The 13091-nt window shown below is 43.0% G+C and overlaps 1 protein-coding gene across 1 annotated transcript in view; it reads left to right on the top strand.

The window, feature by feature from the left end:
- LOC144116076 (DNA (cytosine-5)-methyltransferase 3B-like) overlaps positions 1-13091 on the top strand; it is a 297915-nt gene that overhangs the window by 248335 nt on the left and 36489 nt on the right. Inside the window, exon 16 of the mRNA XM_077650730.1 lies at positions 8313-8391. Within this exon, the coding sequence (XP_077506856.1) occupies positions 8313-8391 (79 nt within the window). The remainder of the gene's footprint in view (positions 1-8312; positions 8392-13091) is intronic.

The raw sequence follows: 13091 nt of genomic DNA on the forward strand, positions 1-13091 counted from the left end.
AGATTACCCAGATTTTCAAAATAACAGGGGTTGAAATAATGAGCTTTTACTGTATTTGTAATTTAGAGTATCTAGGTCATAGAATTGCAAAGGAGTATGTTGCATTCATTGTTCGAACATAACGGCTGCTCCCTGAGCTTCTTGGCAAGCACGGAGTATGAATTGCCAGATGATAACTTTATTTGTGCAGCTAACTTCTTCTTTTACAACATTCTCTGGGACTTTTCTTTTGTTGAAACTCCAGATGTGCAGAATTTCATGCATTAATGGCAAAATTTTCTTCCAATTTCATCTCTGCACAGCTTAGGATGCATCTAACACCATATGGTTACATTTTCCTCAGTGCTTCTCTCTAATGGCATGTTCAAGAACAAAAGAGTGCCGACAGTTGTGTTTTTATCTGGATGATGTTAACTCGACATACTTAATGATACGATGCGCTGACGTTCTCCTGATTTGTAGTTGCTAAGTTGCGTTAGTCTTGGACATATTTCATCAGTAGACTTACTGTTTATAACAGGCAAAGAAACAAGCTAGTGAAACTTAGTAGGACTGATTTGCAAAAAAATTCACAGCATGGTTACGACTATGTAACGTGAGATTCAGCGATAGCTGTGTAGGCATTTAGTTTCTGCAGGCGGCTGTTCCAAACAGAGCCACCCGTAGGCTTATGCGGCCAAGGTTCGCCGTGACAAAAGGTGACATCAGACGATGAGACACCGACGCACAGCATTAATAAAGGCCTTAACACATACCCGGGTTGCTATACTAACCAGTGGGTGCATTTCCATAGCAACTTAGTAACGCACATACTGGGTACGCCGACGGCAACGCACAAGCCAGGGACTGGTGCCTACCAGCTGTCGCTGTAAAAAAACTACCAAAATGACTCTCTGATAACTGCCTCTTTCAGTACCAGCATTCCCACCTTCAGAACTGGCTAACAGCAATTTCAATCTGGTGCAGTTTAGAACTCTGCCAGTCTGTGACAGGGAAAAAGAAAATGCTTCCTCCAAACCAGTTAGCTAGGGCTATTTCTTCTTAATGGTTTTAAAACTCCTGTCATTTTCCTTTCTGTGAAGACATGCATTTGGGCATTACAAAAGCCCCTGGCAGATTCTATGTAGGCAATTTTTTTCAGACGCCGGCATACGTCTATTACATTTACTGGCTCCAAGACACGACCATTTCTGATGCAAACTCATTATCGACACCTATGCCGTCACCAGCCATTCCTGTAGTGCAGAAGCACTTAGTGGCATTATTTAATGCACCCACACCAGCACCCCTGCAGTAAAATATCCTGTGTGAGCAGTGGAGAGCGCTTAATAGCCCAAGCTAATAATGATAAACAGCATCTTGTCCCAGCAGCAAACATGGAAACCCTCCCTCAAAATTCTTGGACTTGGACCCCCCACTCCCCCAGCAGCTTGGACTTGGACCCCCCACTCCCCCAGCAGTATGACAATGGAATTCGGTACAAGAGCCTGACAACTCTGGGCGGCTCATTGCTGCACCCGAGGGCTAAACACTCTGGGCTAAACTATGAAAGGGGAGTCAGAGGAGCAAATGTCACCTTCCTTCGACGGAGCCTTCTGCTCCGATCGTCCCAAAACGTGTGCTTGCTGCCTCAGCTTTGAGTAGTTGATCGCGTCAACAGAATATCTAATCTCTGCTGCTGTGAGCAAAAGAGGCAAAAAAGAACTGTGACAGACAAAATTTGCCAGGGGAAGTATTCCTTTAATTTCTTGTTAGTGTGACGCAAATGGAAGGAGCCCTTTTCCCCCACATTCCGACATTTCTTTTATACCAGAGTCGGCGGGATACGGCTGTGCTGCAGCTTGCAATAAAGCCTCATGATTGTTGGAAAAGTATTTATGTATTCTAGTATGTGCATCAATGACTTGCATAGAAATATGCTACATTCGTTCCCCCTGGGTAACTACTGCTCACAAGGCACAGGGTTTCTCCGAATGTGAGGTGTGATACATTCATACATTTCACAGCTGACTAAAATTTATTGTTTGATCAGTCTCTGGCACAACTCTCATCTTTTTTAGTACCAGATGGGTAGAATTTACAATATAAATGGCAAATTTGTCTTCCACACTGCCTGCCACCGCACTGCGCTCAGTGCAACCAAAAAAGGGAGTCAAACCAACATGGCACCAACCAGAGTCATGCCTCCACCCTGAAAAGCAGCACTGATCAATCAAAGCACCCTAATTTTCGGAACATCACTTCTATATGTATTGTCAACAGGTGGGAGCACATCATGGTGGTGTTGAATTTTGTTTGTGTTTTTTGTTTCTTTTCATCGTTATTGAAAACAGGCAGTGCGGAAGGCCTTTTCATGCACGCTGCATGGGGCAGCGAATTAGTTTAAGGCGGCACCTTGCAGTGACATATTTTCATTTTTCTGGGCATTGTATTTTTCCTGTGCCCTTAACAGTAAATGGCACAAATGGATGGACAGCTGTCATCACGTACATCTTTTGCCTCTCTCATCTAGTGCGCTGCTTTGCACTGTGGCTGAGTTCAAAGAGCCGCTGGCCATTTATGCCTGACTTGAGAATATGGTTGTATATTGTGATTGAGAGAAGCACATTACTGTATGGATAATTCCAATATACGATGCAGGAAACTGGGCCCAACATTTAACCCACTGTGGGCAAGAGTGGAGTGTGTGCACTATGGTACATTAAAAGATTTACAGTGGAGCTTATTTATAACAAACTTCAGTGATGCACAGCGTTTGGTCATTGCACTCCAAAGTTGAGAGTGTGTGGACTGTGCTTAGCACCCTGAACTCTATGAAGCTGACTAGCTGAACATACACCTTGCATGCATGTTGCTGCTATCCCAGTGAAGTTTTGGTGCTGATTGGTCAATTAGTGGTTTTTTTTAGGTAAACACCCACTTAAGCCTCGCTTATTACGAAATGGCATGAGTAACGTGTAGTGGACGGTCAGCAGGCCAGCATGCTGAGGTGTGTTGCACTTTATGAATCTGTCATTCTAACACGTTCTTTCAGCCAATCTGCCAGTCCATCAGGGGCTGCTTTGAACCAAAAGTGGAAGGTTGTCATTATTTATTGTGCAATTGTGAGCACGTCTTCAATTTTTGTGCATTCAGAGGTGGATTTTTCTATGCCTGTGGCACTTTGCTTCACAGCAGCAGCAGTACAAAGGTCTTGCATTTTGCTGTAATTGTATTTTGCAACTGAAAGCTCTTCTGTGTCTGCCTGCAGTCTAGCAAGAAAGTTACTCAGGTGGGCGTGTGAGTAGACATGCTTGAGAGTGTTCCTTGTGTGGCTGTGTAGTGCAGGTGGGCCTGGGAGAGAGCACTCCCATGGAAGAAGTGGCTTGGAGCACAGCGATTGTTTTTTTATTATTCAAGAGTTTCAGACAACACAGTGCCTTGGTGCAGAGGGCAAAAGGTGAAAATCAATATGCCTGACTGGGCCCTCAGCACCACTCGAACACAAAACAGCAAGGTGCAATTATATAACCATACATAAACAATATAATGATCACAATGTAAATGTTTGTGCAGCACAACTTTCTAATATAAACATTCATTCTTTTCTTATTAATCTCAAAACACGTCTAAAAAATCACAGAATCGCAGGCTTTTCACCTTGGAGTAAGTGGAAAAATTTGTGTAGCATTTTTTCTGCCCTTTTTACTATCTTTGTCTAATCTGTTTTTTTGCCAGAGAGCTAGCTTTTTGCTGGGTGCTGAACCAAAGCTAGCCTAAGGTGCAGGTGCACTGATGCTATATGCATGGGTGCTATATGATGTGAGAGCAAGTTTTTGTGCTCTAGAGACTACTCCATTCCATATAACGTCCCTAACATACCTGAGCCAAGTTGCAGGTCAAGAAAGGTAGTGTATTAGGCATATTTTACATGAATTCATGCTGTTAATGATAACCCTGGAGCCACATTAACGAAGATGGCTGAGTGGTGCAGCTGCAGGCAAGCACTCTTGGAAGTCTTATTGACTTTTAAGATTTGATTGTGCGAATTTGTGAACCAGATGCTGTGGGCTATTTCAGGGGCATGGGGGATTTATCTGGCTTTGGATAGATTAGTGACTGAGGCCAGAGGAAATCTAGCACAGCTGCTATCCAGCTGACATGTGAACCTCTACTAAGGATGAGTGTTGCATAGTTTGGTTGCTGCATGCTAGCATCTCTCCTTTCCTAAGTCTCCCTAAAAAGAAGCACGAGGTCCTATGACAAAATGAAGGGGGCCAGGTGGGATAGGTTTTACTGCTCATGAGTGGCCCGCTTGCCTTCTCACCTTCTCTGCCATGAGATTGCTTCTCCTGGCAGGTAAGTAGATCCAGTGATTTCAGAGCTTTTGCAAGCAGCTGTGGGGGCAAGGCTGCACAGGCTTTTTCTTTTTTGTGTCTCCTCTACTGTAGCCCACTTGCTCTTGAGTTCTTTGCACAAAGGACAAAAGCTGTTGACATCAGGATATTTTACATATGTCCGTGATAGTGATTGGCATCGTGTATGCAACTCCACATACTTTAGCTGAGCCCCATGTCTCTGGGTCATTTATTCCTATTGATACTGTGGGCCATGACCCTAATGTGCCTTTTGCTCATCTGGAGTGAGCGTTCACTGTAGCTAGGGTCATTTTGAGGGACCTTTACTATAATTTCAGGATGGTGTGACCTTCAAACCTTGCCAGTATATCTATTTTGGATGCCTAGTCCAGCATGTATCGTGGAAAGTGCATGCATATTGCAGTTTGTGTGCCATTCATGAGGACGGAACTGTGTAAGCAGTGATTGGTATTTAATATGGGCAGTTGGACTGCAAGAAAGGGGAAGGTAGTGGGAAAACAGCAGTCACTAACAAAAGTGAACTCTCTTTCATAGTTGAGAGTAGATGCAAACATGAAATGTTTTGCAGTACTGGTGTGGCACTTTCTAAAAATTGAACATCGTTGCAAGGCATGGTCTTGCCCCAGCCAATCATGACCATCCATCCGCAGTGTCGCTCAGGTTGCAGGTTGCAAGATCCAGGACCGCTACTTTCTGCATCCCGAACTGTTTGCTACGGGGTCTGCATCACACCGAGGCATAGCACCATGCCTCCACATGAGACAGGGTGCCTTAATGTCCGCACCTCCGCTCGAGGCTAGTTACCTGCAAGCGAGCACCATGTGTGTTGCGTATAAGTCAACACGCGCGGTGCTCTCACTTGGCTCACACGTCACAAGTGGTATGCATGTGTGTACTCGGACTGCAGGCCAGAGCGTAGGCTCCTTTGTGTCCTGTGCTGGCTTCGCCCACCACGAGAGTAGGAAGACACTGTTGTTGACACATGCACTACTCCAGTGACACTGCTCCAGTGGTAGGCACCAGGGGGTGACTGAAAGTTTCGCCAAAGTTCGTTTAGGTTCTCCTGTGTGTTCTCCCTTTTCCCTTTGTTTTAGTGCCATATCCTCCTTTTTCGCTGATGCCAATTTCGCTCGCCCATGTTTTCTCCGTCCGGGCTGGCACCATGGCCACCCACGGCACACTGACGGCAGTCACTAAAAGCATTTCATGTGCAAAAATTTCGTGTACTTGCACACATGCTACTTGAGCAGATTGAAACAGAGCAGTGCGAATTAAAGAAATGTGATTTGATGTTCAGGGCAAACTTAAGATTAATAAATGGTATTTTGATGGAACCTTTAATGCATTGAATGGGTGACTGGGAATTTGCTGACAAAGTTTGTCAGCTGGTCTTGATTTTACTGGACAGTTCTAGCTTTTCATATAATCAGGGAGTGATTAATCATTGGCATATACCAAAGCACAGCCATATAGCTAAAAAGGAAAGCTATACAGCTTCTTCATAAACTTCGTAGTTAAAGAAAAATTTGTCCTGTTCTGGGGTGCAAACTTGGGACCACTGCTTCACCGGAGCAGTCGCTCTTTTAACTAAGCTAACTTGGATAGCAAGTTATAGAATGGCTTGCCGTATAGCTATACAATGGATATAGAACCCTCACTCCTGACTCAGCCTGTTTGGGAGAGGCATGTGCCTTGGATTTGGGTCTGGTTAGATGTACACGCATTCACTGAGGCAGCAGCATGCATGAACACAGCATCAACATACGGTTGCCTTTGCCGTGACGACTAGTTCGGCATTTGAGGGCCTTTAGCCAGTTGAGTACATGGGCCATGAAGAGCCAGCGGGGGCTGCTGATGGAAAGTGGATGGGTTCTTCAAACATTTCAGCTGTCCAGTCATCTCAGTCTTGTTGGTTTGGTTTTTCTGTTTGACACTTGGAAGAAGTTCTCGTGAAGAATTGTTAAGAAATGATGGAAGTCAAATCAGTGAGCATGTCATAGCAAACCTTCCAGTTAAGCTAAACTTCATTCGTAAATGTGAGGACTTCCTCGAGTACACCCTCAAACAGAGCAGAGATTTTCAAGAAGCACACAGCCAAGTGCCAGCCCAAGAGGTCGATACAAGGTAGTCTTAAGGAGGATTGGTTTTGAAAGCAGCAAGCAGAAAACTAAAAACCAAAAAAAAAAATCAGGCTTGTTAGCCCTTTTTATTTAATCTTTTTGCTGGGCATTCTTCATCACAACCTCCATTCTCGACTCCCTTTGATTCTATTGTTGAGTCATCAGTGACACAAAGTAATTGTAAGCATTGAGGATGGCTGAGAACCAAGAATGATGTGGACAGGAAATTCACAAAGGTGAAAGTTATGTCCAGGGTTAGACTGGGATAGTGGGAGGTCACTGGGTGTGGCCTTTGTGCACAGTGGACTTAGCTGATGTTGGCATAGCTAATTATCTAATAGTTTGCTCTAGGGGAGTTGCAAGGTTGAGTCTTGAGACAGCCTGCCCTAAAGAAGTGGTGGTGGAAGAGGAGAATTTCAGCTGTGCTCTCTAGCCTGCACATGCACCACACCTATAGGCTGCAAGCATGTTAGAACATAGCTTTGACAGAAGAATGCTGGAATAGAAGAAATGCAATAGTGTGAAGGCACTTCCAGTGTACTGGAAGGGGCATCACACTCTAGTCCAGCAGAAATGTGTGCAAGACACTACTGGCATTCTTTTTCCAATATGATTAAAATATCTAGTAATGAACACTAGTTTGCTTTATGCTTTGATTTGAGGACTCGCACAGTGCAAGAAAATGGTTAGCACTCTTTAGTACACTTATTAGTACACTTTCATAAGGCAGTCTTCCTGCCACCTTAATTGCACCATTAAAATGATGGTTCAGTGCACTTGCAGATGGCTGGACTAGTTCTGAACCCCCGAAATGGCATACTCTCACTCGCCTTGGCACAAAGCTATGCCACTATTTAAAAAAATCCAGTGAATGCACTTGTTATGCATTTGCTCAAGAACTAAAGCACGAATATGACTGGCACCTAGAAATGGGAAAAGAGCGTACAGCACGCTTAAGTGACGGGGCTGGCTGTGTTCAAAGCAGCTTTGTGCTGTTGCACTGCCAGATTACTGAAGGCTTTAAATAGAGTTGGTGACCCATTAGGAAAGTAGACATACCAAATTCACGGTCTCATGTTTTTTTTGGAGTGATGCGTTGGACAATGGTAAACATGGGTCATGACATGGAATTCACCTACACCAGTTGAATAATTCATAATTGAATTATTTTTCTCATGCTGTTTAGGTTTCAACAGCTGAATGACATGATGTCACAGAAAATTTGAGATCACGTGACATATACTAAATCTCCGATAGAATTGCTGCGTCTTTGTTTTTGTCATTCCAGCTTTTGGGCAGGCTTGCTTAAGAGTTTTTGTGAACCAAAACAAAGAAAGCAGCTACCATACTGCAATTTTTATGTCTGATACGACCAGAATGCATCTTTTACATTGCATCCGTAGTTTGGCTATTGAAACCAAAACAGCATCAGAGAAAAAAATTGAATTATAAATTATTTGCCACTTACTGGCACAATCCACATAGCTGTCTTATAATTTTAATGTGCTACACATTATTCTAAAGAGAGTAAACACCTCTAAAATTTGGTGTTTGCTTCTTTAAAGCATAACTAGTTAGTTTGTGAATACTCAATACACATATAGTACCATGTGGGTGCCTTTCGATACGGAAACTCTGCCAGATGATATTTTCTTGTATATTTCTTTATTCTTCTGTCTTGGGTGTCTGAAGGCAGCATGGAGTGTTTCAAGCTGAGGGCAAGCAACAATAAGTATACTTAGGGAGCTGAGTATGCCTTTGTGTTACTAGCATTCTCTGCTACAGCTGTTTCTGTTGATGCCAGGAAGGCATTAGTGAAAGGCTGTGCTTGCAGGTCTCTTCACCTGGACCAGTTGCAGCAGAGTGCCAGCTTGGACAACATCCTGGATCCACTGCTCAACAGGAAGGCCATGGTAAGTACCGGCAGAAAGCAAGGGAAAGAAGCAGTCATGAGGATTTTACTGCCTGTGGGGCTAAAAGAAGAAAAGTGTTGACTGAGAGTGGTGTGCACTTTTGGTTGGGATGGAAATGGCAACACCCCAGTGTGGGTTAGCAGTGCAGTGGTCATGAAAGAAACAAAAAACATGGATTAGGAGATACATGAAACCTTGCAAGGTCTGACTTTAGACTAGGGGTGTGTGAATGTCAAATTTTTGGTTTTGAAGTGAATGCTAATAATTGAAATTGCCTGTACATTGAATACAATATTTGCTTATACATTCGAACCTGGATATATCGAACTCAAAGGAGATCACGAAATAGTGCAATATATTTTTAATTTGATGTATACAACATGGCAGCAGATAAGCAAGAATACATTGCTCTCACGCTAGTGATGCACTTCTTGCAGCGACGTGCTGCCCACTGGCATACTGGCAATGCACTGTTCTCTAGGCATTGCTAGCCTAACCTGCTTTGGATCAAAGTCACAGGAGATAGTGCTTTGGAACTAACCACTGCTTCTCATATCTAATCCTGTTACCAGTGCACTATCAATTCAATAATCACTTGTTAAAATTAAGCTAGCGTGGGTTTCAGCAACACTTTCAACAGCCAAGGATACTAGGTGCATGACGGTGATTGACAATAGGAAAAGTGCAAGAGACCGGAGCCACCTCAAGCACACACCTCATTCACCTCATCATGCAGTTGCACAGCTCTAGCCTGCCAGCAGGTGCTCATGGCTGCACAGGCAACCAGTCTTCGCACTTTAAAAGTGATTAAAGAGCACTTAAAATGCTCTAAGAGTGATTAAAGAGATTTTTGTGTGTTTCTTGTACTTTTGCACAAGAGTTTCAATGGAATAATCCCTGTTCAATATAGCCAATAATACAAAATATCCGGGTTGTATATATCTAGGCTATACTATACTTCGTATACCTGATGTCCTGAGTAACTTTAGGCAGAGATTAAAAAATGACCTGAGGCACAATAGATGGAGGCATCTTAAATCATGTGGATCATCATTGTGCATAGAGTATTTTTATAGCTTGTTCACTTGAGTAATTAAAATAAAAACTTTTTGCTATTGCATTTTGGGCAGATATTCCAATGCCAAACTGTATAGATTACCTAAAGAATTGTGTGATTCATCACTTGTTTCTATGTGTGGTATAGATCATTTTCTCCAGGTTTTATTTTATATAGAACATATTGCAGCCTCTGAGACAATGCAGGTTGGAAGATGCAGATACAGGTTAGAACCTGTTATCAGTGCTTTTGGAAGCATACCTGAAATGTGCTTGATTCAAGAGAAGTAATGTGAAGTATGAAAAAAAACGGGACTATCAGCTCGTGGCCCATGACCACAGTGCTCTTTAAAGTACAACTTGTGAACGTAGTTGCAATCAATGGTGCTGTAAATATAACAGCAATAACAATGAAGGTGCTGGTGGCAGAATTGAAAGTAACACCTACAACCTGGCTAAGTTCAGTGGGCACGGTGGTTGTCTGAGGCAATATGCAGTCCAAAACACTAAGAGGCCCATATACTGTGCAATGTAAGTGCATGTTAAAGAACCCCAGTTGGTCGAAAGTTCCGAAGCCCTTCACTACGGCGTCCCCCATAGCCTGAGTTTCTTTGGGACGTTAAACCCCCATAAACCAAAACAAAACACTAAGCAGCAATCTTAGTGCTCGGCTGGCATTTCTGTGTCTGCATCTCACAGCTTGTGCCTTTGCATCCCAATGCATTGCTTTGTTGCTCATGTTGGTGGTTTCCCTTCAGCCCGACAGACAACCAACCTTAGAGTTTCAGCCTTTATAATGCAACTGCGAATCGCGCCCATTCCTTTTGCATTGAACGTGGCCAGGTCGCAAGTGGTATTACTTCCATTTTTGCCACTATTAGCGCTGTCATTGTTTTTGTACTGTCACATTCGCGGCACCATCAGGCGAATTAGAAATTTTTACATTTTAAAGTACTGAAGGGTGGCACATCAGTGGAACTTCACCTGTTTTTCTTTTTTTTTTTCATATTTCGTAGCCTTTCTTTTCAACATTGAAACACTAACGTACAGCACTCACAAAAATTAAAACTGATGAATGAGACGTTTTTGGGATGCTCTGTAGTTTGGCACTGGAACTTCTGCTTGGAGGGCAATAGCTAAAAAGTAAGTTTTCATTTTATTTAATTGCTGCATTTTGTGGTGTATAACTATGTTTTTTTTTTCTTAATTGCTCATTGGTTTGTCTTCTATAAAGGTATGACTTGTATTTGTATATGGCAAAAATGGTGCACCACTGTGCACAGTCTTTTGCCAAGTCCAGTAACTATGCAAAATCGACGTGTAAAAGAGCAAAAATCAAGTTAGTTTATGATGTTATCTAATAGGTGGAATTGCATGATCTTGCCACTACAAGACTAAATGCAGAGGTGCACAAAATGCATGCCATCGCCTCATCCAGTGCAGCTGGTCCAGCCACATTCTTGAAAGTCGATTTTGGTGTCACGTCCATTTCGCTTCGCACACATCATGTGTTCCTGCTCAATATGACACTACCTGTGTGGTGAAGGAGCTAGCTGTGATGCAAAGTTCAAGTTGCTGCCTTTGAATATGTGCTGAAGAATGGGAACCTGGCAGCAGAAAGACAGTTTGATGAAAGCGAAAAAATGGTTTGGGACCAGTTCAAATCCAAAAGAACACTCAGGTCATTGAAGCGAGAAAAAAAATGCAGTTCACGGTAAGAAGGCATCCTGGCCATAGCTCGAGAAACGTCTGTGCATGGCAGATGCCGCAAGCACCTGTTTTTTTCATACTCTGGTGAAAGGATCCTTAGCACATTTTCATGGTGCTTACAGAATGAATAGGTGCATATTATACACTGATGTGACTTAAGCGTGAGTTTTGAAACTGTGGTTTGCAGGGGGATTTGAATTATACATACCTGTAGGTTTGACTTGTAACAGGAGAATATGGTAGTCAACTGAACAAAAAATAAAACTACTCTGACTTACAATGTATTGGGATAAACAACATGGTTGAAGTGTGTTCCACCTATTGTGCCTTGATATATTTTTAGTGTTTGGCTAAAGTTAAATGGGACACCCAGTATTCATGGTTGATTCTAAAAAACAGAAATTATCTCAAAACATTACCTGGAAAAAATCAAATTTATTGTGTTCATTTTACTCATAATCATTTGTTTGCACCTTGGGCCCATTACTCTTTGGGGAGGGGGAATCAATGCATGTTTGGTTTGTGTTTTGTTCAATGAAAAAAATTATTATGAGAGCTTGAGCTAAGCATATGACAAGTAAGCTAACTATATGTTCTTTGAAGGCATTGCAAGATGTTCAAAACATTCTGCAAGTGGATATTCTCTTATATGCTGATCAGAGTTCAGACACAGAAATGGGGTCTTCCCGAGTGGTATAACCAAAGCTTGATTTTTCTTGACTTGGAGGTTCCATGGCAGCCATCTTGAACAAGGCATTAGTTTCATCACCAGGGTGGCTCCACTTGCCCGTGGGGTAAAACAACCTTCCCGAAGGTGGTCAAGGCTCCCCTCTTTGCATTATCTGGTATCCCTCTCCCTCGTATTAACTTTGAATCTGCGGGTGAATAGGGTAATTAGTTTCAGGAGATCACCTCTGATCTGAATCCAAACGTGCTGGTTTGCTCCTACTGATTATCTTGTTTGGTCGTTTCCAATTGTGGCTCTGGTGCATGGTGATCATGCCAGCAATGCACTCACAAACCCGGATTCTTACTCAGATGGTGCTAGTCAGAGTATGCAGATTTGTGCACATCCCTGGCACTTTCGAACATGACGGAATTTCACGACAATGATGCACAGTATGCATTATCATTTGCGGGACGTCACGCATTGCTTAGTAAACCTGAGTAGACTATGCTAAATTCTTGGGAAGTGGAAACTATGCGGAACAATATTGAATGATAAAGACAGGCTGCGCTGTAGTTCATAATAAAGGGCCATTTGGTATCTATGGCTTAAGTAGAGCAAAATATGTGAATAGGTTGCATAAAAGCTTCTAGCCAATGACAGAATCATCAAATGACCTGCTTCTTTTGGTGCTACTGCAGTAAGAGGCGAGGCCAAACATTGGATGACTCTGTGCTCTTTAAGGAAGGCTGCTACGAGCATTACCACAGCCTTTTTTTTTACAGCGATAGCTGTTGAAGGCCTGTTTTCTAGATTTTGCCTGCTATTATAGTAGTACACTGAAAGCTCGTTAATCCGAACTGCAAGGGACCAGAAAAAATGTTCGAAAAATTATTTGGTGGAATACTGGGCAACGGGTGCCTGTTTCTGAGATAAGAATGGCATGGCAGTGACTGTTTGGCATGTTTCCAATAATGATTTTTTGAGTGCATACTGTCGGGAGCATCTAAGCTGAACTGCTCCAAAATCGTCGTGGCATACCCAGCATCGTTCACGGTGCAACATGGTGGAGTTCCGCCACTACCGTATCACAGCACTCGTAAGCGGCACCGTCGAGTGTTAGGAGGTTTCACCACACAACCATCAAATGGCGCATAACGAGACCGCAGTTTTGGCATGCTGGAAGAACAAAATCACACGGATGGAAGTGGGGAAAACGCTGAGACCTGCCGTGGTGGCTCAGTTGTTATGGCGCTTGGCTGCTGGT

The sequence above is a fragment of the Amblyomma americanum genome, chromosome 1 (assembly GCF_052857255.1).
Source record: "Amblyomma americanum isolate KBUSLIRL-KWMA chromosome 1, ASM5285725v1, whole genome shotgun sequence".
NCBI classification, from domain to species: domain Eukaryota; kingdom Metazoa; phylum Arthropoda; class Arachnida; order Ixodida; family Ixodidae; genus Amblyomma; species Amblyomma americanum.